A 26,294-nucleotide genomic window follows, 5' to 3' on the forward strand; every position below is an offset into this window, starting at 1 on the left:
GCTACTCAGAGGTCAGGGACCCACTTGAGCAGGCAGTCTTTCCATTCTCAGATCTCCACCTCCATGCTGGGAGATCCACTGCTCTCTTCAAAACTATCAGACAGGGGCATTTACCTCTGCTGAGGTTTCTGCTGCTTTTGTTTAGCTATGCCCTGTCCCCAGAGGAGGAGTCTACAGAGGCAGGCCGGCCTCCTTGAGCTGCAGTGGGCTGCACCCAATTTGAGCTTTCCAGTGGCTTTGTTTACCCACTTAAGCCTCAGCAATGGTGAGCACCCCTCCCCCAGCCTTGCTGCCACCTTGTAGTTAGATCTCAGACTGCTCTGCTAGCAATGAGGGAGGCTCTGTGGCCGTGGGACCCTCCTGTCCAGGTGTGGGATATAATCTCCTGGTGTGCCGTTTGCTAAGACCCTTGGTAAAGTGCAGTATTAGGGTGGAAGTTACCCGATTTTCCAAGTGTTGTCTGTCTCAGTTTCCGTTGGCTAGGAAAAGGGATTCTGTTCCCCCTTGCGCTCCCCAAGTGAGGTGATGCCTCGCCCTGCTTCAGCTCTCGCTGATCGGGCTGCACCAGCTGACCAGCACAGATTGTCCAGCACTCCCCGGTGAGATGAACCCAATACCTCAGTTGAAAATGCAGAAATCACCTGTCTTCTATGTCCCTCATGCTGGGAGCTGGAGGCTGGAGCCATTCCTATTCGGCCATCTTGGGCGTGCCCCCAAATTTGCATTTCTTTTACCACCAGCTGGGTTTAGAATATATATTCACAGTTTAATTGGTATTTAATGATTCTAATCTTTGGAAATGCAGTTTGATTTTTTTTTTTTATTTACCTTTTTGGGAGTTTTGGTATTATTAGTTGGAATCATCTTAATAATTCTGAATATAAAATCTCTTTTAATTATATGTAATGCAAATGCATTCTCTTTGTGGCTAGTACTTTTCTTTCCTTTTTTATGCATTATGAACATAAGTTGCTCATTTTACTGCACAATAGTCAATCTCTTTTCATGATGAATGTTTCTTGTTTCTATTTAAAGGAATATTTCAAAAACACAGAGCCACTATACTATTCTTTATTCTAAAAGTTTATATGTTATCTATTCTTTTCAAATTTTGAAAATATTTTGTGTTGATTTTTTCATGATAATGGCTGTATTTCATTTCTAAATAAAATATGGTAAACTCAACATTTCCCTAACAATTTTTGTAGTACCTTTCTCATACAGTATATTTTTATTGTATATTTTGTACATTGTGCATGTATATACACACACAATGACTATTATTCTGAATATTCTCCACTATTAGTAAATAATTTTTTAACCAGCATTTCAGTAACCCTCTGTTGAATTTTATTTATTTATTTTATTTTTTGTCAGAATCTCACTCTTGTCACCCAGGCTGGAGTGCAATGTCACAATTTTGCTTTGCTGTAACTTCCACTTCCTGAATTTCAATTAAGATAGGTTTTTAATAAGTATGGATATGACTTTTCACTCTAATAATGACCTTTCACCCAAGTATTTTTGCTTCATCATTTTCTTTTTTGTGTCTCATCATTCAGTGTCAAATGATACCATTGCTTTCATTTTTTCTTCATAGATTAATTGAGGCTAATAATATGCCTTGATAAGATATGCAATTTCTCCTGATATTGAACAACTCAATCAAGGTTTATGCTTCTTGCTTTGGTTTTGGAGCTGATTGTAGAGTCAACTACTCTTTTCTTTCTTTCTTTCTTTCTTTCTTTCTTTCTTTCTTTCTTTCTTTCTTTCTTTCTTTCTTTCTTTTCTTTCTTTCTTTCTTTCTTTCTTTCTCTTTTTCCCTTCCTTCCTTCATTTCTTTACTTTCTTTCTTTCTTTTTCTTTCCATCTCTTTCTTTTTCTCTCTTTCATTCTTTTTCTTTCTTCCTTTCTTTGTTTACCTTTCTCTTTGTTTTTCTTTTTTCTCTTTCTTTATCTCCTTTCTTTTTCTTTCTCTTTTTTTCTCTTCCTTTCTCTCTCTCTCTCTTTCTTTCTTTCCTTCCCTCCCTCCCTCTCCCCCTTCCTCCCTCCCTCCTTCCCTCCCTTCCTTCCTTCCTTCCTTCCTTCCTTCCTTCCTTCCTTCCTTCCTTCCTTCCTTCCTTCCTTCCTTCCTTCTGTCCCAAGTTTTTCTGGCTCAAGTTATTCTTAAGAATGTTTCTATTTTACTCTTCATGCTAGACCCTGTACTTCAGTCAGGTTGTTTAGCTGCTTTACAGTGGTAATATAATTAACAAGTCTTAACTTCATCTTCAGATTGAGATATCAAAATTTTATTTTCAATGGACAGTCAATTGTCAGTGAATCACAGTACTTTTCAATTTAATAAAATCTAAATTCCTCATAACCATGTTGTGAAAATATGCAGAAAAAAATTTGGCTGGGCATGGTGGCTCACGCCTGTAATCCCAGCACTTTGGGAGGCCAAGGCGGGTGGATCATAAGGTCAGAAGATCGAGACCATCCTGGCAAACTTGGTGAAACCCTGTCTCTACTAAAAATACAAAAAAAATTAGCCAGGTGTGGTGGTGGGCACCTGTAGTCCTAGCTTCTTGGGAGGCTGAGGCAGGAGAATGGCAAGAACCCGGGAGGTGGCGGAGCTTGCAGTGAGCAGAGATCGTGCCACTGCACTCCAGCCTGGGTGACAGAGCGAGATTCTATCTCAAAAAAAAAAAAAAAAAAGGAAAAAAATAATTAAATATACTTGTGTGAGTACAGTAGATATATATCGGAGTGTATCCTGTATGAGTGCAAACTAGCTGCAGTTTCCTTTAAAATAGTCATTTAAAGAAAAGAATTGCCAGATAAATCATAGAATATAAATTTCTCTTGACTTGTAAAACTTGAATTACTAGTGCCATCTGAATGATTCTTCTGAAGGTAGATAGAGTAGTCTCTCCTTACGTGTGAAAGAAAAAGGCTGCATTAGTCCCTCTTACTCATGTGGGATATGTTCCAGGCTCCCCAGTAGATTCTTGAAACGATTAATAGTGTAAAACCCAAGTAGACTATGTTTTTCCACCTGATAACTTGGAAGACTGCTAAGTAACTAACAGGCAGGTGGTATAAACTATGGATACACTAGACAAGAAAGGATTCATGCTCTGGGGAGAATGGAGCTGAATGGCATAGGATTTTGTCACACTACCCAGAACACCTTTTTTTATTGCTAAGTATTATTCTATTGTATCATGTATCACGGTCTGTTAATCCATTCACTTGTTGAAGGCCATTTGCGTTGTTTTTGGCATTTGTGAATCATGCTGGTAAGAAAAATATTCATCTACAGTTTTTATATAAACACAAATTTATTCATCATGGATACATATCTAGGAGTGGGTTTGTTGGGTAAATGGTGTGTGTGTGTGTGTTTTCTTATTATACTTTAAGTTCTGGGATACATGTGCAGAATGTGCGGTTTGTTACATAGGTATACATGTGCCATGGTGTTTTGCTGCACCCATCAACCCGTTATCTAGGTTGTAAACATCACATGTATTAGCTATTTGTCCTAATGCTATCTTTCCTCTTTCTCCCCATACCCCAACAAGCCCTGGTGTGTGATATTCCCCTCCCTGTGTCCACGGGCTTTCATTGATCAACTCCTACTTATGAGTGAGAATATGTGGTGTTTTGTTTTCTGTTCCTGTGTTAGTTTGCTGAGGATAATGGTTTCCAGCTTCGTCCCTGTCCCTGCAAAGGACACTAACTCATTCAATTTATGGCTGCATAGTATTCCATGGTGTATATGTGCCACATTTTCTTTATCCAATCTATCATTGATGGGCATTTAGGTTGGTTCCAAGTCTTTGTTACTGTAAATAATGCTGCAATAAACATATGTTTGCACATGTCTTTATAGTAGAATGATTTATAATCCTTTCGGTATATACCCAGTAATGGGATTGCTGGGTCAAATGATATTTCTGGTTCTAGATCCTTGACGAGTTGCCACACTGTCTTCCACTATGGTTGAAATAATTTACACTCCCACCAACAGAGTAAAAGTGTTCCTATTTCTCCACATCCTCACCAGCACCTGTTGTTTCCAGACGTTTTAATGATTGGCATTCTAACTGGCATGAATTGGTTTCTCATTGTGGTTTTGATTTGCATTTCTCTAATGACCAGTGATGATGAGCTTGCTTTCATGTGTTTGTTGACTGCATAAATGTCTTCTTTTGAGAAGTGTCTGTTCATATCCTGTGCCTACTTTTTGATGGGGTTGTTTGTTTTTCTCTTATAAATTTATTTAAGTTTCTTGTAGATTGGTGATATTAGACCTCTGTCAGATGGATAGATTGCAAAAATTTTCTCCCATTCTGTAGACTGCCTGTTCACTTTGATGATAGTTTATTTTGCTGTGCAGAAGCTCTTTAGTTTAATTAGATCCCATTTGTCAATTTTGGCTTTTGTTGCCAGAGCTTTTGGTGTTTCAGTCATGAAGTCTTTGCTCATGCCTATGTCCTGAATAGTACTGCCTAGGTTTTCTTCTAGGGTTTTTATGGTTTTAGGTCTTACATTTAAGCCTTTAATCCATCATGAGTTAATTTTTGTATTAGGTGTAAGGGAAGGATCCAGTTTCAGTTTTCTGCATATGGCTAGCCAATTTTCCCTGCACCATTTATTCAATAGAGAATCTTTTCCCTATTGCATGTTTTTGTCAGGTTTGTTGAAGAGCAGATGGTTGTAGATGTGTGGTGTTATTTCTGAGGCCTCTGTTCTGTTCCATTGGTCTATATATCTGTTTTGGTACAAGTACCATGTTATTTTGGTTACTGTAGTCTTGTAGTATAGTTTGAAATCAGGTAGCGTGATCCCTCAGCTTTGTGCTTTTTGATTAGGATTTTCTTGGCTATATGGGACTTTTTTTGACTTCATATGAAGTTTAAAGTAGTTTTCTTAGTTCCGTGAAGAAAGATAATGATAGCTAGATGGGAATAGCATTGAATGTATCAACTACTTTGGGCAATATGACCATTTTCATGATATTGATTCTTCCTATCCATGAGGATGGAATGTTTTTCTATTTATTTGGTCCCTTTCTTATTTCCTTGAGAAGTGGTTTGTAGTTCTCCTTGAAGAGGTCTTTCGCATCTGTTGTAAGTTGTATTTCTAGGTATTTTTTTCTTTGTTTGTTTCAATTGTGAATGGGAGTTCACTCATGATTTGGCTTTCTGTTTGTGTATTATTGATGTATAGGAATGCTTGTGATTTTTGCACATTGATTTTGTATCCTGAGACTTTCCTGAAGTTACTTATCAGCTCAAGGAGTTTCTGGGCTGGGATGATGGGGATTTCTAAATATACCATCATGTCATCTGCAAACAGAGACAACTTGACTTCCTCTTTCTATTTGAATACTTTTTATTTCTTTCTCTTGCCTAATTGCCCGGTCCAGAACTTCCAATACTATGTCAATAATAGACAGATCGATGAGACAGAAAATTAATAAGGATATTCCAGATTTGAACTCAACTCTAGACCAAGCAGATCTAATAGACATCTACAGAACTCTCCACCACAAGTCAACAGAATATACATTCTTCTCGGCACCACATAGCACTTATTCTAAAATCGACCACATAATTGGAAGTAAAACATTCCTCAGCAAATGCTAAAGAACGAAAATCTTAACAAAGAATCTCTCAGACCTCACTGCAATCAGATTAGAAATCAGGATTAAGAAACTAATTCAAAACTACACAACTACATGGAAACTGAACAACCTGCTACTGAATGACTACTGGGTAAATAATGGAAATACTGCAGAAGTAAACTTGAGACCAATGAGAAGACAGACACAACATACCAGAATATCTGGGACACAGCTAAAGCAGTGTTTAGAGGAAAATTTATAGCTCTAAATGCCCATATCAGAAAGTGGGAAAGATCTAAAATTGACACCGTAACACCTCAATTAAAAGAATTAGGGAAGTAAGAGCAAACAAATTCAAAAGCTAGCAGAAGCCAAGAAATAACTGAGATCAGAGCAGACCTGAGGGAGATAGAGACACGAAAAAACCTTCAAAAAATCAATGCATCCAGAAGCTGGTTCTTTGAAAAGATTAATAAAGTACACTACTAGCCATACTAATGAAGAAGAAAAGAAAGAAGAATCAAATAGATACAATAACAGTGATAAAGAGGGTATCCCCACTGATCCCAGAGAAATACAAACTACCATCAGAGAATACTATAAACACCTCTACACAAATAAACTATAAAATCTGTAAGAAATGGAAAAATTCCTGGACACATACACACTCCCAACACTAAAGCAGAAAGAAGTTGAAACCCTGAATAGACCAAACACAAGTTCTGAAATTGAGGCAGTAATTAATAGCCTACCAACCAAAAATAGACCAGGACCAGATGGATTCACAGCCAAATTCTACCAGAGGTACAAAGAGGAGTTGGTACCATCCCTGTGGAAATTATTTCAAAGAATAGAAAAAGGATTCTTCCTTAACTCATTTTATGAGGCCAACATCATCCTGATATCAAAACCTGGCAGACACAACCGAAAAAGAAAATTTCAGTCTAATATGACTGATGACCATCGATGCGAAAATCCTCAATAAAATACTGGCAAAGTGAATCCAGCAGTATATCAAAAAGCTTATTCACCATGAGCAAGTTGGCATTATCTCTGTGATGCAAGGCTGTTTCAGCATACACAAATCAATAAATGTAATCCATCTCATAAACAGAACCCATGACAAAAAAAAAAAAACAAAACATAATTATCTCAATAGATGCAGAAAAGGCCTTCAATAAAATTCAGCACCCTTCATGGTAAAAACACTCAATAAACATATCTCAAAATAATAAGAGCTATATTTTAAAAACCCACAGCAAATATCATACTAAATATGTGTGTTTATTTTTATAAGAAATAGACAAACTGTTTTCCTGAGTGATCATATGTTCTACTTTCACATACTCAGTGCATACGAATTCCAATTGTTTCTCAACCTTGCCAGCCTTTGAGATAGTGTTTTTTTTTCCATTAAATTATCCATTCTAATATGTGTGTGATAGTATTGCATTCCCTAGTGACTGATGCTGCTGAGCGTCTTCTGTGTGCTTATTTACCATCTATGTACCTCCTTTGGTGAACACTGTCTAAATTTTGCCCACTTTTCATTGAGCTGTTTCTTCCATTACTGAATTTTGAGACTACATAATATATTGTGGCTACAAGTCCTTCAATGAGTAAATATTCTGCAAATATTTTTCTTGCATCTGTAGCTTTACTTTTCTTTCCCCTAACAGTCCCTTTCAATGAGCAAAAATATATAATTTTGATGTTATCAAATTTTTCATTTATAGATTATGCTCTTTGTGTCACCTAAAATTTCCTTGCCTAAACTGGGGACATATTCAGTTCTAGAAGTTAACATTTTACACTTAGCTATATGACCAATTTTGAGTTATTTTTTGTATGAGGTATGAGGAATATGTAGAGGGTTATTATTTTGCATTTGGTGCCTTGCTGTTCCAGTATCACTTGTTGAAAAGACTATGTTTTCTTTATTGAATTGTCTTTTCTCCTTTTTTAAATTGAAAACATCTTCAAAAAAATCTTGTAAAAACAGTTAAGGAAGAAAAAGTAAAATTCAACTAGGCTTGCAGGACAATCAATGGTAATCATTAGGCTAGCTTTCCATTGACCCACTTCCTTATAGTTGGTCACTGATTACTAATCTAGGATAACATAATCTTTGTCACTAGAATCTTTGTTCTCTTTCTGTTCTTTAGATAAAACATAAGACACTAAGAGATGCCAATCTTTCCACTTGAATTTATCCTTTAGGTTCTTCATACTAACAAAACTACTGATGCCAGCCCTTCTGAAATGCTTGGCAAGAAACTCAACTTAGGGAAGAATGTAGTTTCCATATCCTAATGATTTCAGCCGCCTTGCCCAAATCAATTGATGACCTCAATTTTCCAGCCACTCGCCCTTCAAAGATTCTTGCCCAGAAACCTTCAGTGAAATGAGTTTGAGTCTTGAGAATTCTTCTCATGTCCTTTTTCAGTGATCTTGCAATTAGTAAACTCTTTCTCTGTTGCAAACCCCACTATCTCGGTGTATTGTTCTGTTGCTGCACAGCAGGCATACAAACCTTACAATCTTGTAAAAATTCATGGCAAGCAACTGGGCATGGTGGCTCACACCTGTAATCCCAGCACTTTGGGAGGCCACGGAGGGCAAATTACTTGAGGTCAGGAGTTCGAGACCAGGCTGGCCAACATGACAAAACTCTGTCTCTACTAGAAGTACAAAAATTGCCCAGGCATGGTGGCCCATGCCTGTAATCCCAGCTAGTTGGGAGACTGAGGCTGGACAATCACTTGAACCTGGGAGGCAGAGGTTGCAGTGAGCCGAGATTGTGCCACTGCACTTCCTCCTGGGAGACAGAGTGAGACTCCTTCTTAAAAAAAAAAAAACAAAAAGAAAAAAAAAATTCATGGCAAGTCCCCACTGGGACTGACCCAAAGACAAGCCCAAACAGCTGCTTAGTTATGATGAGCTAAGGGCCATTGCTGGGGCCTTCTTTGTTGGCAGGGCAGTGCTGAATTTCAGCACATAACCTTGTCTGCAGCAGAGAAACCATTTCTGGTCTAAGAAGAAGTCTCAGGTGAGTTTTCTCAGAGCAGCTGGCACCCCACTTCCTTCTGTGTGTGTGTGTGTGTGTGTGTGTGAGTGTGCGCGCATGTGTGTTTCAAACTTAGAGGTCTTGTGGCCTCTTTTGAGGTCTTGTTGAACTCCCTAAGTCTAGGTAGGGATTTATTTGAGGAGATCTCCCTTCAGATGGAAGAAGACTAGAGGGCATTGCTTGGGAGAAATGGTCTTAGATTTTGGAATCTGAAACTTTATATGGAAAGGTCTTTTGTTTGTCTTTGTCTTGTTATATGTATTTATGTTTGTGGAGGGGATCCTTGAGGAAATTACCAGTGGAAGAAATTACTAACTCAGGAAACTCTTCCTGTTTGGTCAGTCACATTCAGTTAGTCCTGAAGGAGTTGCTAGTGGAATCTCAGCAAGCCTAACTCAGGGTAACCGTCTGCTCTTCATTCTTTCCCAGGGTTCACCCACTGAACTCCTGATCAAAGGCCATCCCTCTCCAGCTTGAGTGGATCAAAGGTGACAAGGGCCAATGGAACCAAGTTTGAGCCTTGCCAGGTCAATACTTGGGTCCTGAGTATGGTGACTAGTATCTGTGTTTTGTTACGTCTGTATTATTCCAGCCAGAATGGGAAAAGCTAATTCAGTTCCTCCAGGCAGCCCAATGGGGCTGGTTGCTTTGAGATTATTAAACTCTTTCTCTGCTGCAAACCCCACTGTCTCAGTGTATTGTTCTGTTGCTGTGCAGCAGGCATACAAATCTGACAATCTCATAACTATTTGTGGCAGGTCAGGTAGAGGTCACTCTCCTTGAGGGCATTTACTCACAGCCTAGTGCCCCCTTGCCACTGGGGCAGACCCAGAGACAAGCCCTAGCGACTTCTCAGTTCTGATGAGCTAAGGGCTGTCCCTTAGTTCTCCCCAAGTAACCCACAATGCAACCCTGATGGGCTAGAGCTTCCAAAATTGAAAGATCTTTGTCTATTATTCTGTGAAACTAAAAAAGATTATCTTATTTTGTAGCATAGCTTGACTTTAATACCCGCTGGATTTCAGAGAACGGTGGCCCCTGCATGTTTCTCATGCTTACAGTACCATCCTGTAGCTAGATTTGTTTTGTAAGAAGGAAGAGGAATGAGATGAAATCCTCTATGTATAATGTTTTATGTTGTTTTGGAAAAGTAGAACAATGTAGAAAAAGGTAAAATCATGATAAAGCAAGAAATTAAAAACTGTTTGGACTGATTTACAAGAAAAAGATGATGATGCTATGGTGGTTCAGTTAAAGGAACCTATGACTTACCCCCCTCCACCTTATGGGGGAGCTGCAGCAGCACTACTGGCACCTCTCCAGAGTCCCTACCACCAAAAAGTCACAAATCCAGGGCAACAGGTATGATCTCTGCTTCTTATACCCAACAGGGGACTCCATTTAAGCAGGGTGTCCCTTCTTATACCCAGCAGGGAACTCCCTTTAGCCAGGGTGTCACTCTGGTTCTGAGAGGCAGTTTCCTCATAACAACTGCTTATAGGAGGTGTTGCTGCCACAGGTCAGCCTACAGGATTTATCCTGGTTTATTCTCTGTTCTCCACTTCCAACCTACTTAATTAGAAAACTAATAGGCCTGTTTATTGAGAAGATCTAAAGTTTACAGAAGGAACAGGATTAAAAATACATATATATAAAGATCCAAAGTATATGGAGAATCTATTCTCCTCTGTATTTGCCACCCACAACCCTATTTGAGCAGATACTCAAATTTTGCTCAATATTTTGCTGAGTTCAGAGAAGCAAAGTATGGTTTTAGATAAAACTAAGGAAAAGGCTGATCTTATTCACACTGACTCTCCCAGTAATCCAGTAAGGGCAGCTGCTCAGATTGCAGTTCCCACCTCTGACCTGGGATGGAATATAAACACTGGAGATAGATTTAACCTCAAACATAATCAAGACTGCATTTTGATCAGCCTCTGGAAGGGAGTGCCCAAGAAAAACAGCCTCACTAAGATCCAGGAGATGAAGCAGAAGCCTAATGAGGGTTGCTTTGGAATTCTTAGAACAAGTCTTTGAAGCTTTCAGGCAATAAATGGATATTGGCCCAGAAGCCCCAGAAAATTTAATGATAGCTAACATGATGTTTATCCAACAAAGTGCCCCAGCTATGCAGAGAAAGTTACAAAATGTAGCTGAGGCTTTGGACATGTTTATGTCTCAATTAGTGAAGACTGGTTTTAATGTATTTACTGATCACAAAACATAAGGAATAATGAAGAGGCAAGCTGACTTGTTAGCTGTGACTCTGACCCTAGTAGTCCCTGGACCACAACAAGGGCCACCATCAGACACTCCATCTATGGTAGAACCACCTGGGCCCCCAAAAGCCAATAAAAAGGCACATCCCATTGCAGGTCCTAAACAGTGTCCTTACTGCAACAGGGGGGACACTGAAAGGAAAATTGCCCACGCCTTACAAAGCCTAATGTTAAACAGAGTCAGCCTTCTGCCCACCGAATGCCTGGGATAGCTGGGGAGCTTGAGAGAGATGCTGAAGAAAAAGACCAGAAATGGTGGCATCCGGGGACTTCTCCTGACCCAAACAACACCCTCCATATTTCCCATATGGGACTCCAGATCCTGATGATGGTGAGAAATCAGCTTCTGGACTTTCTAGTAGACATGGTGTCTCCTATTTGGTGTTAAATATCTGGTTGTCTAAACTTTCCTCAGAAACTATGAAGGTGACTGAAATCTCGGAAAAATTTCTGATGAGGTCATTCCTCCAAATTTTGAATTGTCAACTAGAGCAAGATCATTTGAAGCAGAGCTTTTTGGCTGTGCGCGGTGGCTCACTTCTGTATTCCCAGCAATTTGAGGCTGAGGTGTGTGGATCGTGAGGTGAGGAGATCGAGACCATCCTGATCGTCTTGGCTAACACGGTGAAATGCTGTCTCTACTAAAAATACAAGAAATTAACTGGGCATGGTGTTAGGCATTTGTAGTCCCAGCTACTCAGGAGGCTGAGGCAGGAGAATGGAGTGAACCTGGGAGGCAGAGCTTGCAGTGAGCCAAGATCATGCCACTGCACTCTAGCCTGGAGGACAGAGCAAGACTCTGTCTCAAAAAAAAAAAAAAAAAAAAAAAAAAAAAAAATTAGAGTTTTTCTGTACATCTGCCAATGTCCTATCCCTTTGTTGGGGCAAGTCTTTTTTTTTTTTTTTTTTTTTTTTGAGACAGAGTCTTGCTCTGTCACCCAGGCTAGAGTGCAGTGGCACGATCTCGGCTCATTGCAACCTCCACCTCACGGGCTCAATTCTGCCTCAGCCTCCCAAGTAGCTGGGATTACAGGTGTGTGCCACCACGGCTAGCTAATTTTTGTATTTTTAGTAGAGACGGAGTTTCACCATGTTGGCCTGGCTGGTCTCGAACTCCTGACATCAAGTAATCTGCCCCACTTGGCCTCCCAAAGTGCTAGGAGCTGGGATTACAGGTGTGAGCCACCATCCCCGGCCTGTTGGGGCAAGTACTCTTTTTTTTTTTTTTTTTTTTTTAAATTATTATTATTATACTTTAAGTTGTAGGGTACATGTGCATAACGTGCAGGTTTGTTACATATGTATACTTGTGCCTTGTTGGTGTGCTGCACCCATCAACTCGTCATTTACATCAGGTATAACTCCCAATGCAATCCCTCCCCCCTCCCCCCTCCCCATGATAGGCCCCGGTGTGTGATGTTCCCCTTCCTGAGTCCAAGTGATCTCATTGTTCAGTTCCCACCTATGAGTGAGAACATGCGGTGTTTGGTTTTCTGTTCTTGTGATAGTTGGGGCAAGTACTCTTAACCAAACTAAATGCTAAGATTACTTTTTCTCTGAGGATGATTGGACATCCAGGTGCTTTCAGACCAAGTATGTGTTCTTCAGGCCACATTACTACAACTGGAGATCCTTGAAAGTGCCTGCAGCCCTGAAGAGATACTCCAAAAGGTTAATCCAGAAGCATGGGCAGATGGGAGGCCAGGGAAAACAAAAACTGCATCTCCAGTACAAGCCAAGTTTTGTGCAGGAGTAGCACTGTCAAATCTAAAGCAGTATCCTTTGAGAGAAAAGGCATAGCAATGCATTTAACCTCTGCTAATGGCCTTCCTGCAATATAGGAAGAATTCCTCATTTCCCATGAAATATACCTGTCTTGCCAGGACAAAGAAATGGGACTGAGGAATATTGGTTTGTACAGGATTTGAGGGCTACTAGCCAAATTTTCAAAACCATTTATCTGGTGATACCCGATGCTTATACATTCTTCATGACTTTAACCAGTGAGTTGTACTTGTGTTCAGTCTTGGATCTGACGGGTGCCTTCATCTGTATTCCCCTGAGTCCAGAGTCCCATGTAGTGTTTGTCTTTGAATAGGAAGACTCTGACACCAAAGTTAAATGATGGTATTGTTGGACAGTGCTTCCTCAAGGCTTCAAAACCTCACTAACCATCTGGGGGAAATACATGCTAAGGAGTTTTTGGACTTTCAGTTGAAAAATGAGACTTTGCTTACATATGTTGATGGCATATTAGTAGCTGGCACAACTAAGGCAAATTGACCAGAATACTATACTGACTTTACATTTTTTGTCTGGATGAGGATCCAGAGTATCCAAGAAAAAAGCACAAATCTTGAAACCCTCAGTTATGTATCTTAGGTTTGAACTTTCTCAGGAGCAGAGCAATCTGCTTTTGGACTGGAGAGAAACTCTTGTCAGGGTGGCCAGATTCAGGACATGGCAGCAACTATGAGGGGTTTTTAGGTATGGCTGGATGTTGCCATATTTTATTTTATTATTTTGGGCTGATAGCAAAATGTCCCTATGAAGCCCTAAGACCAGACACTTGACTCCTAGAATGGACTAAGGAATGTCAAAAGGCGTTTCTAACCATTAAATAAAAATTATTAATGGACCTGACTACTGGGACTGCCTGAACTAAGAAAGCCATTTAATTTGTTCATACATGAGAGAGAAGGGGTGGGTTTAGGAGTACTAACCCAAGACTTGGGAATATCATGAGACCTGTAGCCTACTTTTCGAAAGAGCTGGACATTGTTATGATGGGTTGGACTTCTTGTCTCTGAGCCATTGGCACACTTGTGATCTTCTCCAGGAGGCAGAAGAGTTCACTTTGGGTTAACCTAGCACAGTACACACCCCACACTGTGTATGCTATTTGTTGGAACAGAAGTGGAGCTACTGATTTACTTCTAGAAGAATGAATAGATATCAGGCCATCCTCCTGTATAATCCTAGTGTTACTTTGAGAGCCGTTCCTACTCTAATTCCTGCTAAATAAACCTATACAAGATTGTATATAAATTATTGAGCAAGTGTGTTCTATTCAACCAGACATGACCAAAATTCCCTTTAAAAACCTGGACTTAGAAATATTTACTGAGGAAAGCAGCTTTATGAACCACGGACAACAGAGGCTGAGTATGCTATGGTAACCCTGTGACAGATCCTAGATGCAGAGACACTCCTTCAAGGTTCATCGGCACAGAAGGCAGAACTTAGAATCGTAATCAGGGCATCCCAACTAGGTAAAGACTCCTGAGTCACCGATTACTCTGCTTCCAGGTATTTTTTATTGTTGTCCATGCTTATGGGGCTATTTAGAAAGAAAGGGGACTCTTAACCTTTAATAATTAAAAAAAAAAATAAGCATGCTAAAGAAATCTTAGCCTGACTAAAGGCAGTCTTGTTACCCAAGAAAGTAGCTATAATACACAACCCTGGACATCAGTGGATGGACAATTTGGTAGCAAGAAAATAAATCACTAGGCAGACCAGGCCACTAAAAGGGTGACCAGAGAAAAAAACGCCCAAAGCTTTGCTAATGCCATTAATCCCTGAAATAAACTTCAGCCTAAAGTCCATACCTATTTGGAAGAAGATCTAAAACCACTCGATTGAGGCTTTGACTCCAATCAAAGAACCCAAACTGAGTAGATATGTAACACAGAAGAAAAGGTTCTGGTACCCAAGTATCCTATGACAGGTATCATCAAAGACATACATGATACCACACAGTATGGCAGGCATGCCACCCTTCAACTGATCCAGGACTACGTCTTTGGGACACACTTAAAGAAGGTGATCCAAAAGATAATTTTTAAATACCTACTTTGTGTCCAGAACAATCTTAAGACTGGTCCTCCACCCCAAGTACCAGGGATTTAAGCAAGAGGTTCAAGGCTAACAGAGGACTGGCAAATTGATTATACTGTGATGCCAAGGGTTGCAGGAAATTTTAAATACTTGTTTGTATTTGTAGATATATTTTCAAGATAAATGAAAGCATTCCCCTGCAAGACCAAAAGAATGTCTGAAGTTATGAAAGCCTTCATAGAGAAGATTATTCTCGGGTTTAGATGGCCTGTCTTCATCCAGTGTGAATATATTGCCACTTTTGTAGCCTAGGACACCATGTATTCCAGGTTCTCCGCATAATCTGGAATCTTCATACAGCCCGGAGACTGAAGTCTACTGAAAAAACTGAAAAGATAAATCATACTATAAAAAACAAAACAAACTTTAGCTAAGATTTGCCAATAAACTAACAGCCTGGAATAACATTCTGTTCATTGCCCTGCTCAGAGTAAAGGTGGCCCCCAACAGTGGGCTTAAATTAAGCCTTTATAAATTTTATATGGGAGATCATTCTTCTGTTCTCTTCTCAGACTAAGGAATGCCAATAATGTACACATAAAGAAATTAGATATTATCAAATATACACAATCTTTAGCTTGCACTTTAATTGCTATTAATGAGTTTGTGGTTCCAGCAGATTGTGGTATCCAGCTGACATTCTCTTTCATCGCCTCCAACCCAGAGACTGGGTTCTGCTCAAGACCAGGAAAACTCAACATCTTGAGGACCATTTAAAAACACAGTGAACGAGGCCATGCAAAGCATGACTGGTGACTCATTTCTCTCTTCAGCTTGAAGGACGTAGACCCTGGATTCACCACAGCCATATAAAACCCACCCCGCGAGACACTAGAGTTATCAATAAACGTAGAGAGTGTCTTCAACTTCAGAGACTGTCTCAAACCTATTTGAATGGATAAGTAAATCCTTTGATGGACCTCAAATATCTTTTGAAGAAAAATATCAGATAAATAACTAACTTTAATGAAATTAGACAAAACACATGTCCTCTTGACTACTACAATAGTTACTTTGAACATAATAGGAATTTTCGTTATTATAATTATTTTATATAGAAAGGTGAGATAACTTCCTGTCTATTCCCTGCCTTACTGAATGCATAACCCATATATTTACTTGGTCATTATAATTGCCTAAGTCATTATAATTACTACATTTATAAATTTTACTTCATAATTGTCTTGGTCATTACAATTGTTAGACTTACCGATTTGCTAGACATCCTATGCCATGCTAACTTAGTCTGTCCCTCATTATTTGGACATTCTAACATTTAGAAATGGTCACTCTTGTTTTAAAACTTCTAATTATACCTTTCCTGTTACTACAATGCCTAGACAGGCATAACAACACTGTAGCTCAACTGTTTCAAGGTATTGCCACTGGAAGAAACTTACCAAAATGTTCGATCTGTCAGTTACTCCCCCAAACTATTCAAAATAAGCATTTTCTGTTAGTCATATTTGGCATTGACCTTCTGGGTGCCCCAAATACGACTACCTATGTGCACTAGCTTCTTTCCATGGCTACTTTCCAGGTCCAACTAGTAGTACACCAAGAAATCACTACCCCATGTTTCAATCTCTCTTTCCCCATCATAAATGGAAAGTCATTCCATTACATAGGCCCTCCCTGGCCCATGGCATACTGGGCAGACAAACGCAGCCAGGAGAAAGGAAATGCAACTAAAAGTTTCTCCTTACTATGCCAAAAATATTTACAGTGGGGAATATCAAATTCTGGGGAGCCTATAAAAAAAGATTCATAGTTCAATTCCATTTGTCTACATTCCCCATGAAAAAAATCCATGAATAAATGCACCCTTGAGGGCTTTACCTGTGCGCCCCCTTGGTACATGTTTTTTTTTTGTGGCATAGGATCAGACCCTCCTCTGTTAGGACAAGCCCACTGGTGTCTCAATAACCTGTATATTAAGGGCTCTCACTTATTGAGATACTTCTCAGTTCATGCTAATGACAAAAGATTCCCACGGACTCCAAAAAGGACTACCAGGCATATATCAATATATCGGATGGCAGAGCCTTCTAGGCATCACGAGTCCTAGCTATGGAGTATACACTCACTGGGACGTGATCAGAAACTTATTGGCAACCATAGACATAATTGCAAAAGAGGCTGCTAAGAACATTAAGGCTGAGAAAACTCTTCAAATTTACTTGCCCAGATAGTTCTTGACAACAGAACTACACTTGATTGTCTCTTGAATTTACAGAGAGGAGTCTGTACAGTGATGAATACCACCTGTTGTACTTATATCAGTGCTTCTGGTAAAGTAAAAGCCAAGCTAAAGAAAATCTTTCAGCAGTCTCACTGGAGACCATACATCTCTACCACAGACACTATGTCTGAGTAGTTTTTTTGAGATTTTCCCCTGCACACTCCATGTTTTCCAGTCCTTTTTTCAAGGGCTCTGAAAGTTCAAGCTCACAATTCTGTTTATAGGGCTTATAATTTACATCATAGGCTGCTATTCAATTAAATATTACAGTAAAACCATAGACTGAAGTACTAGCATGTTCATGCCACACCCTCAGCCGGGTATAACAACTTGCAGGTTGTTACAAGACGGATTCATTCCTCTAATCCTGACTCATTCTCTGTACCCCTTGTCAGCAAAAAGAAGCTAGAATGGCCATTGCCCGATTTACACCATATTAGCTGTTACACCTCAGGATTAAGAAGGGATCAAGTCCTGGAGGAATTGAATGTGTCCCTAGGAAAATTATATAAAATTGATTAAGGGGGAAAAATTCAACTATGTTTTCAGGACAATCAGCAGTAATCATTAAGCCAGCTTTCCCTTTGTCCTGCTTGTCTGTAACTGGTCACTGTTTACTACCCTAGGATAAAGAAGCCTTTGTCAGAAGACCTTTTGGTCCTTTTCTTTTCTATAGATAGAATCTAAGATGTTGCGAGATGATAATCTTTCTGCATGAGTTTCTCTTTCAGGTTCTGCATACCAAAAAAAAAAAAAAAAAGAAAAGAAAAAAGAAAGAAAAAAAACAAAAACTGCCAACATACTGGTCAACAAGACAAAACCTTATTTTCACAAAAAATTAAAAAATTAGCTAGGCATCATGGCACAGGTCTGTAGTACCAGCTGCTCAGGAGATCTGAGGTGGGAAGACCACTTGAGCCTGGGAGGCAGAAGTTGCAGTGAGCAGAGATCATGCTACTGAAATCCAGTTGGGCAACAGAACAAGACCATGTCTCAAAAACAAAAAGCAAACACACACACACACACACACACAAACACACACACATCAGCTGGTCAAAAGAGCCTGGCAAAAAGCTGACTCAGGAAATAATGCAGGTTCCACATCCTGGTGATTTCATCCCCCTCACCCTGACCAATTGATAACCCAAATTTTCTAGCCCCTCACCCTCCATGATCCCCTTGAAGTCTTTAGCACATAGCCCCTTCCCAGAACAGATTTGAGGCTTGACAGTCCTCCCAATTCCTTGTTTGGTGCCCTTGTGTTGATTAAAGCACTTCTTTGCTGCAAACCCTACTGTCTCAGTGTATTGGCCTATTGTTAAACAGTGGACTTGTGAACCTGATAGTGTTATAACAAAATACAATAGAAGCTATTTAAAGGATCAGTCCATGCACGAGTCTATTTCTGGACACCCTTTTCTCTTCTATTGTTCTGTGTGTTTATCCTTTCACCAGTGTCAGGAGATCCTTTTACTCACTGTAGCTTTTTCTAAGTCTTAAAATTTGGTAATGTGAGCTTTTGACTTCTCTTTTCTTTTGAAGAATTGTTTAGCTGTTTTAGCCCCTTTGCCTTTCCATATGACTTTAGAATCAGCATGTCCATATGTGCAAAACATTGTGCTTGGCTATTCACCAGAACTGGGACACATTCATAGATGAATCTGGGGAGAAATGATATGTAACAGTATTAAATTTTTCAGTCCATGAACATTATATATCCTTTGATTTAGTAAGATCACACATTCTTACACTAGTTTTTTATGATTTTCAGCCTACAGATCCTGTATTTTATTAGATTTATAAGTACATATTTTGTTTTTCATCCTTCAACTACAAATTCAATTTGTTTAATAGATATAATTTATTAATGCTGCCTAATTCTTCTTTAGAGAGCTATGATAGTTTGTGGCTTCAGTAATTTTTTAATTAATTCAAGTTCTTGAATTTATTGACATGGCATTATTCAGAATATTTTTTATTTTTCTTTTAATATATGTAAAAACCATAATGATATCATTTCTGTCATTGCTGACATAAGCAATTTGTGTCATCTTTTTTTCTGATTTGGTCTGTCTAAAGGTTTCTCAATTATAGAGATCTAAAATAAGCTTTTGGTTTCCTTGTTTATATACATATTTACTTCTTTATTATTTCATCTCTGATCCTTATTGTAGTATTTCTTCTGCTTACTTTGAGACTATTTTTTTCTATTTTTTCTAATGTCTAATTGTAGAGGCTAAGATTATTGAAGGGGAACACTGTCATTTTCTATCCCAACTATTTAGTGACACCAATTTATTTCATACTGCTCTAGTGCCATTTCACAACTTCTGATGTGTAGTTTATCCATCAGTGTTTGACTGGAGTAGGGTGAGTATTCCATAAAAGATTTACTGTGTTTTTGGAGGGAGGTGGGGAGAGGGTATTATTGCCAAAAGGTGGATTTTTTTTTTTTTTTTTTAACTCCACTCTGCATTTTAGCTAAGAGAAGCAGCTTTGGAACTTCTAAAGTCTGTACATCTGTGAGACCCCACGGATAACTTGTTTTAATTTTTTTTTAAGTCTAAGTTTGTTATGGGTCAACTTGGTTCTTTCAAGACTTATTTTTAAGGTTTTAAAGGGCTGGTTTAGGGAGGCTACTGTGTCCCAGTTCTAGGTAAACTGTTTACCTGCAGACAGTTTGTTCAGAATGTTAAGCTACTTCTGATGTATCTACTAAATGACCTAGATGTTCAAAAGAGTCTTTCTACTCTGATTGATTCCATTTAAATGTCTCCCTGTGTTGTGTGTGCTCTGGGAATCTTTTACCTTTTTGTTCTCTGGTAGTGTTCTTCATCTGATAGGTATCCTTGGTCCATTCTTGGGGAGTTTTGCTCTACTCTCCAGAGTGTCAATATTCAGCCAAATAATCCAGGGAGTTGCTGTGGATATTTGTAGAGCCCTTTCACTCCATAGTTTCTTCTTTTTTTCACTCTCTTTCCTGCGGATTCTAGTGACCTCCCCTTCTTTCCTGCAGATTCTAGTGACCTCATCTTCTTTGGGAACACTGACTTTTGTTTCTTCTACTCAGCAAGTGTGTCATTTTCTGCTTGAATTCTCCTCCTCTCTGCTGCTATTTGGAAAATTTCTCCCAGCATAAAGTCACTTTGATGATGGAACTCATCTCATTGTCACTTTTTCTCTGGAATTAGGTGCTTCCCGTTTTCCAATGTCTGAAAATGTTATTTTCATCTATTTGGTTCCATTTCTTTATTTGTGGCTGGAACTCTGTTTTACTTCATTATTCTTGCCTGGCCTTTTACCTTTTTAAATTGTGTCTACTGTTTGATTTCTGTTTGATTTCTGCTCATATTTGGATTTGTTTTAAAATTTGTAGTCATGCTGGATTTTGTTTTCTTTGTTATAATTTATTATAAATCATAATTTATTTTCAGTTTTTATTATTTTCTTTTAGAGCTATGTAATGATAAATTTCCCTCTGAGCACTATTTGAGTGTCATCTCACCAAGTTTTATTTAATATATTCTTATTATCATTCAATTCAAAATATTTAATGTTTCCTCTTCTGATTTTCTCCTTATCCCTGTGTTATTTATAAATGAAGCTGAGTTCCGGGAAGCAACCTAGTAACTGACAGTAATTTCTGTCATCCATTTACAGAAACAGTGACTTCCACTCTTTCAAGTTAAGTTCTACATAATTTGAGGAATCATCATTTTGGCCTTTCAAGATAAATAAATCTGTTACTGTCTCTCATCTTCTTTGAACTCCGCATGTCCATTTACTTTGAAGCACACAGTAAGAATGGCATTTCAAATTCTTGGAGCCAAAGGCTATGACAGTTATTTTGGCAGATTTTCTAACATCATCACAGGATCTCAGATACTCCAATTGGCTAAGTGAATTTTGGAATTGCCTAAAAGATCTAAAATAGGCAAGATTAAAGAGTCCTCAGAAATAATATTCATTGTCTATTGACTTCTAACATGCTGGAGAATTCCAAATGCATTAGACAACAGATTTCCAATAATTTCTTAGAAAGAATTATAGATATCTTAAATAGAGCCTTGTTTTAAAAAATGATGAAGAGTATTGATATAATATCTTTGGCAACTCAGAACTTATTTTCCTTGACTTAAGTATTTGAATGCTTATGATTACCCAGGTTTTCAGTTACAAATGACTTACTATTTTTTATATTCACATATTATTTAAGTTCTCATAAAATGTTATCGAACATTTGGTTGTCTTTTTCTTATTCTCTTCCCTTTTAGAAACATGTTCCAAATCAAGTATAGATATTAAGAATGGGTTTATTTCTGAATCTCAGTATACATATGCCTTAAATAAACAAGCGAAATATCAGTGCAAACTAGGATACATAACAGCAGATGGTGAAACATCAGGATCAATTACCTGTCGGAAAAATGGATGGTCAGCTCAACCCACGTGCATTAGTAAGTAATTTATTACATTTGTATTGATTGTCCAGATGATACACAAAAGTTTACTAACTTTAGTCTCTTTTGGGGGGCTGACATAATTTCATTTGAAAAGATAAGAAGAAGAAACCTAGAGGAACATAGCAGACATCAATTTTTTCCTTTTCATATTAATTACTCAAATATTAGTCTGTCTTTCCATTCAGGCTTTTCCTACTCTAAAGCATTCTGTGTTAAACAAGTTAGGGAGCTTTATGTGTATTCTGGTTTAAACTGATTGTGCTTTAGCTGAGACCTTTATGACTGTTATATATACCTGTTTTATGTGATTAGCCTTTTATATCAAAGTCTTTGCTCCTAGATATAAAAGTAATGTTTTTAATGAAGATATGGGTGCATAGTGCATAATATCAAAATAATTTAAACTCTATAATGTGTAGATTTGGCACTGTAGGAGATGTCCAATTCTGAATATCTTCCCCCTTAGAAAATTTTTGCAAATATATAGGTAGTAGAGAGACAAAATATTCCTAGATGGTACCAATTTCTGCTCTATTGCATGATTTTCCTACCACACTATGTAGATATTTATGAAGATTTTCTAGGAACAACTGGCTCAGTTTGTCTTACTTTTTTGCAAAACCACTCAGTTACATTTATATATGTATGTGTGTGTGTGTGCATGTGTGTGTGTGTGTGTGTGTGTGTGTGTGTAGAGAGAGAGAGAGAGAGAGAGAGAAAGAGAGAGAGAGAGAGAAAGAGATGGAGTCTCACTCTGTCGTCGTCCAGGTTGGAGTGCAGTGGCGCGATCTTGGCTTACTGTAACCTCCGTTTTCCGTGTTCAAGCGATTCTCCCACCTCAGCCTCCTGAATAGCTGGGATTACAGGCACCTGCCATCATGCTCACCTAATTTTTGTATTTTTAGTAGAGACGGGTTTTTGCCATATTACCAGGCTGGACTCGAACTCCTAAACTCAAATCATCTGCCCGCCTCTCAGTAATATATTTGAAGTAATGTTTAATATATTCATGTTAAGTAAAGTGAGTATCTAGGTTATTCATGTACACTGTTTTCATTTTTTTAATGTCTATGCTTAATATGAGGTCTAGTTTACAAAAAATGTTACTCCTCATAAAAAACTGATTTTATACTAATTTTTTTGTTGTTGTTTTTTGAGACGTAGTCTCGCTCTGTCACCTAGGCTGGAGTGCAGTGGCCGGATCTCAGCTCACTGCAAGCTCCGCCTCCTGGGTTTACGCCATTCTCCTGCCTCAGCCTCCCGAGTAGCTGGAACTACAGGCTCCCGCCACCTAGCCCTGCTAGTTTTTTTGTATTTTTTAGTAGAGACGGGGTTTCACCGTGTTAGCCGGAATGGTCTCGATCTCCTGACCTCGAGATCCGCCCATCTCGGCCATCCAAAGTGCTGGGATTACAGGCTTGAGCCACTGCGCCCGGCCTATACTAAATTTTTAATTATTCTTTTAAGATTTTCTTATTATGAAAGAGAAAATGTCTTGTATAACATGCGAATTCATCTTTTCAATCTTTTTTTTCCTTTTTACATATGTCTTAACTACAGATTAGTCTGGACTCTTAATTTACAAAATTCTGTTATGATTTTCTTTAAAAAAGTAATATACACCTGTAGTGACTTGTTTTATTACTAGCATTGTCATAAATGCTTTATATAAATGAATTAAGAAAAACGTTCCTAAAATAGATTTTGGGGCTTAAGCAATGAAAAAAAATGCTGTGTAGAAACATATACTTTCACTTTTGGCAACTATTTTAGGACAATAAATTCTCACCATTCACAGGTTATTTTTGTACAGTACTTATTTATTAGTGTATCTAATCAATGAAGCTTTTTATTCTTAGAATGGGAAATACTCAGGTTGTTTATCATATGACATTAGAAATAATATTCTAAATTTTTTATGACTAGAATCTTGTGATATGCCAGTATTTAAGAATGCCAGAGCTAAAAATAACATCACATGGTTTAAGCTGAATGACACATTGGACTATGAATGCCATGATGGTTATGAAAGCAATACTGGAAGCACCACTAGCTCCATAGTGTGCGGTGACAATGGTTGGTCTGATTTACCCGTATGTTATGGTAAGTACTGGTTTTTCAGAAATTCATTTTTCAAAATGAAAATAAATCTGTGTTCCAATTTTAAAAATTTGAATTATATAGAGAAATTCTTAAGGAATGTTGACTAAAATCAAGGTATCTCCTGATTTAACATAAACTGGGAAAAGAAGGGGGGTTTTGAAAATATTTCTAAAATAGTGCATTAAATTAATGTTTCCTATGGGCCACCTACCTTCCAGATTTGTGATTATAGTACAATTGCTTTTGTTACCCTAAATAAAAGCTTTCAAATTATTTAGAACCTAGCACTCATTACCAAAATTATAATTTGTTACAATTTCTTCAGCTAATTTGTTTTTTAATTTCTATTTTACATCTACTATATTTTGTGTTAAGTTCTGTACTTTCTGAGCGTAGTTCTTTATTTTCTAACTTTAACAAGTTCTGAGAACTATTACATGAATCTCATTTATGTTTTCCAATCAGCCATCTATTTTTCAAGGTTAGAAGAAGGATCGACTCTGTAGGAAAACAAGTGTATAAATAGAGTGTTCCAAGGCAAAGAAAAATACGTGCAAAGCTGTAAAAACAAAACAATGTATTTCAAGGTGATAAAGCAGAGTCTAGCCTGCTGAGGCTAGATGGGAGGCAAGGAAACAATTGTCAAGATCAGCTCAGGGCATCCTATCATTTGGATTCATTTTATGACTGATGAAAGCCCATAAAAGAGTTTTAAGAAAAGAAATGGTATAATTTGATTTCTAGTTTTGTTGAATTGTTTTCCTGGATGCTGTACTTTTTGTAGGCAAGAGGCGACACAATGAGTCCAGGTAGAATGAGAAAGTGTGGGGACTGAGAGCGAGTGATGATAGAAGAGGTGCAGAGTGGAAGGCTGATTTGGAAAACATTTTGGTGTTGGAAAGTACAGGTGATGTTACTAAACGTTGGGTGTGAAAAAGAGTGAGATCAAGGGACTCATGTGTTTGTTTTTAATTGTTTTCTCACAAGTATGTAGGTAAATGGGAATACCATTTTGGAAAATTGTACTGACTGGAGAGAAAGCATTTTGAGAGGGCTGTTGCAACTTTTGACTTGGTCACATTATGGTTCAGTTGCCAATGGAAAATCAAAACTGGATATGTGAACTGTGGAGTTGGATATGCATCTAGCGAGGAGATATGCATTTCGGAGTATCATCATATAAATGATGACACTAAATTGGATAAGAATACAGAATGATAAGAGCGAAGAGTTCAAGACGCAGCCCTGAAACATTACAACATTTCAAAATAAGGCAGAAGAAGAATAAACAGTAAAGAAAATGGAAAAAAAGGGGAAGTACCCAGAGAAACAGGAGAAAAAATCTAGAATGTTGCCATAGACATAAAAATAAGGAATTATTCATGAAAAGGGAGTGTAACAGATTGCTTAAGAAGTCATCCTGTCTGAATTCTACTTCCACTACTTGCTAAGCCTGTATCTTTGGTCAACACAGCAAGTCTATTTGAAGCTTTGTTGACTCTTTCTTATTGGTAAAATGTCACAATATTTACAAACAGTTCTAATATTTCAAAGGATTGTTTTGGTTAGCAGACTAAAATATGTATAAATATTTATTGCCATAGTGTCTTGTATAATAAAGTCAAGGAAGTTGTAATTTAATTACCTTATCATTATCAAAGTGATAAATATTTCTAATTTAGTTATTATGTTCTGTTCAGAAATTGGGATGGATTAGGTAAGGTGCAGGCCAATGGCAAGTGTAACAAAAATGGTTTTTAATAGAGTAGAAAAGACAGATCCTAAGTAGGATCTGTCAATAAAAATAATGAGCAAGATATTTAATACAGACTACGGACATAACTCTTTCAAGATTCTGGCTGTTCATCAAATAGGAAATTCAGAATATAGCTAGAGGAAAGTTGTGCACTGAAGGAAGATTAAAAAAAAAAAAAAAAGATGGAAGACACCAGAGCAGACACAACAGAAGGGAAGCTGCAAAGGCTGAACACATGACTTACATATTGCCCTGAGAAAATTCAAGGGGAAGGGATTCAGAGCTACTGTGGAGTTATTGTACTTTGGTGGCAACAGGACTGCTTACAACCTTGTGACAGGTGGCCACAGGACTGCTTACAACTTTGTGACAGGAGATGGGAAGGAAAATGAGCAGGAAGGTTGGAAAATGGTAAAAGCTGATGGATTCTGGGAAGTATGAGACATGGTCATCTGAGATTGAATAGTGTGTGGGTGAAGGAGGAAGAGGAGTACTAGGTAGAATAGGAAAGTTTTGAAATAGTCGCAGCTGAGAAAGAGAATGAGTAAATTATAGATGAACGACAGTGTCAAAGGCCCAGTTAAATTTGAGTCATTCCAGATGTAAATACCTATCATAGGACAGTAGAAAATGGTGAAAACACAAGCACAGGTCTACCTGTCCAGAGATTTTTTTCTAATATAAGAGAGTGGAAAACAAAACAAAACAAAACAAAAATAAGCCAAATATCCAAGTAATAAAAATATTTAAAATATATTTTATAGATCACTGGGTTCAGAGAAATAGAAAATCCAATGATTGAGATAGAAAATAGTAGGAAAGGAACTGGAGATCTGTTTTACATAGGAAGTCATCTATGCAAAG

General features: G+C 38.0%; 1 protein-coding gene across 6 annotated transcripts in view; it reads left to right on the forward strand.

The window, feature by feature from the left end:
• LOC105484651 (complement factor H) overlaps nt 1-26,294 on the forward strand; it is a 194,314-nt gene that overhangs the window by 50,841 nt on the left and 117,179 nt on the right. For 3 of the 6 annotated variants that reach the window (XM_071077503.1, XM_071077504.1, XM_071077496.1), the window contains exons 10-11: nt 21,383-21,565; nt 23,498-23,674. The exons of 2 other annotated variants lie outside the window; for them this stretch is intronic. In XM_071077503.1, the coding sequence (XP_070933604.1) occupies nt 21,383-21,565; nt 23,498-23,674 (360 nt within the window). Of the gene's footprint in view, nt 1-9,113; nt 9,366-21,382; nt 21,566-23,497; nt 23,675-26,294 lie in introns of those variants that run through there. One more of the 6 variants, XM_071077519.1, reaches the window with a different exon arrangement.

The sequence above is a fragment of the Macaca nemestrina genome, chromosome 1 (assembly GCF_043159975.1).
Source record: "Macaca nemestrina isolate mMacNem1 chromosome 1, mMacNem.hap1, whole genome shotgun sequence".
Taxonomy (NCBI): domain Eukaryota; kingdom Metazoa; phylum Chordata; class Mammalia; order Primates; family Cercopithecidae; genus Macaca; species Macaca nemestrina.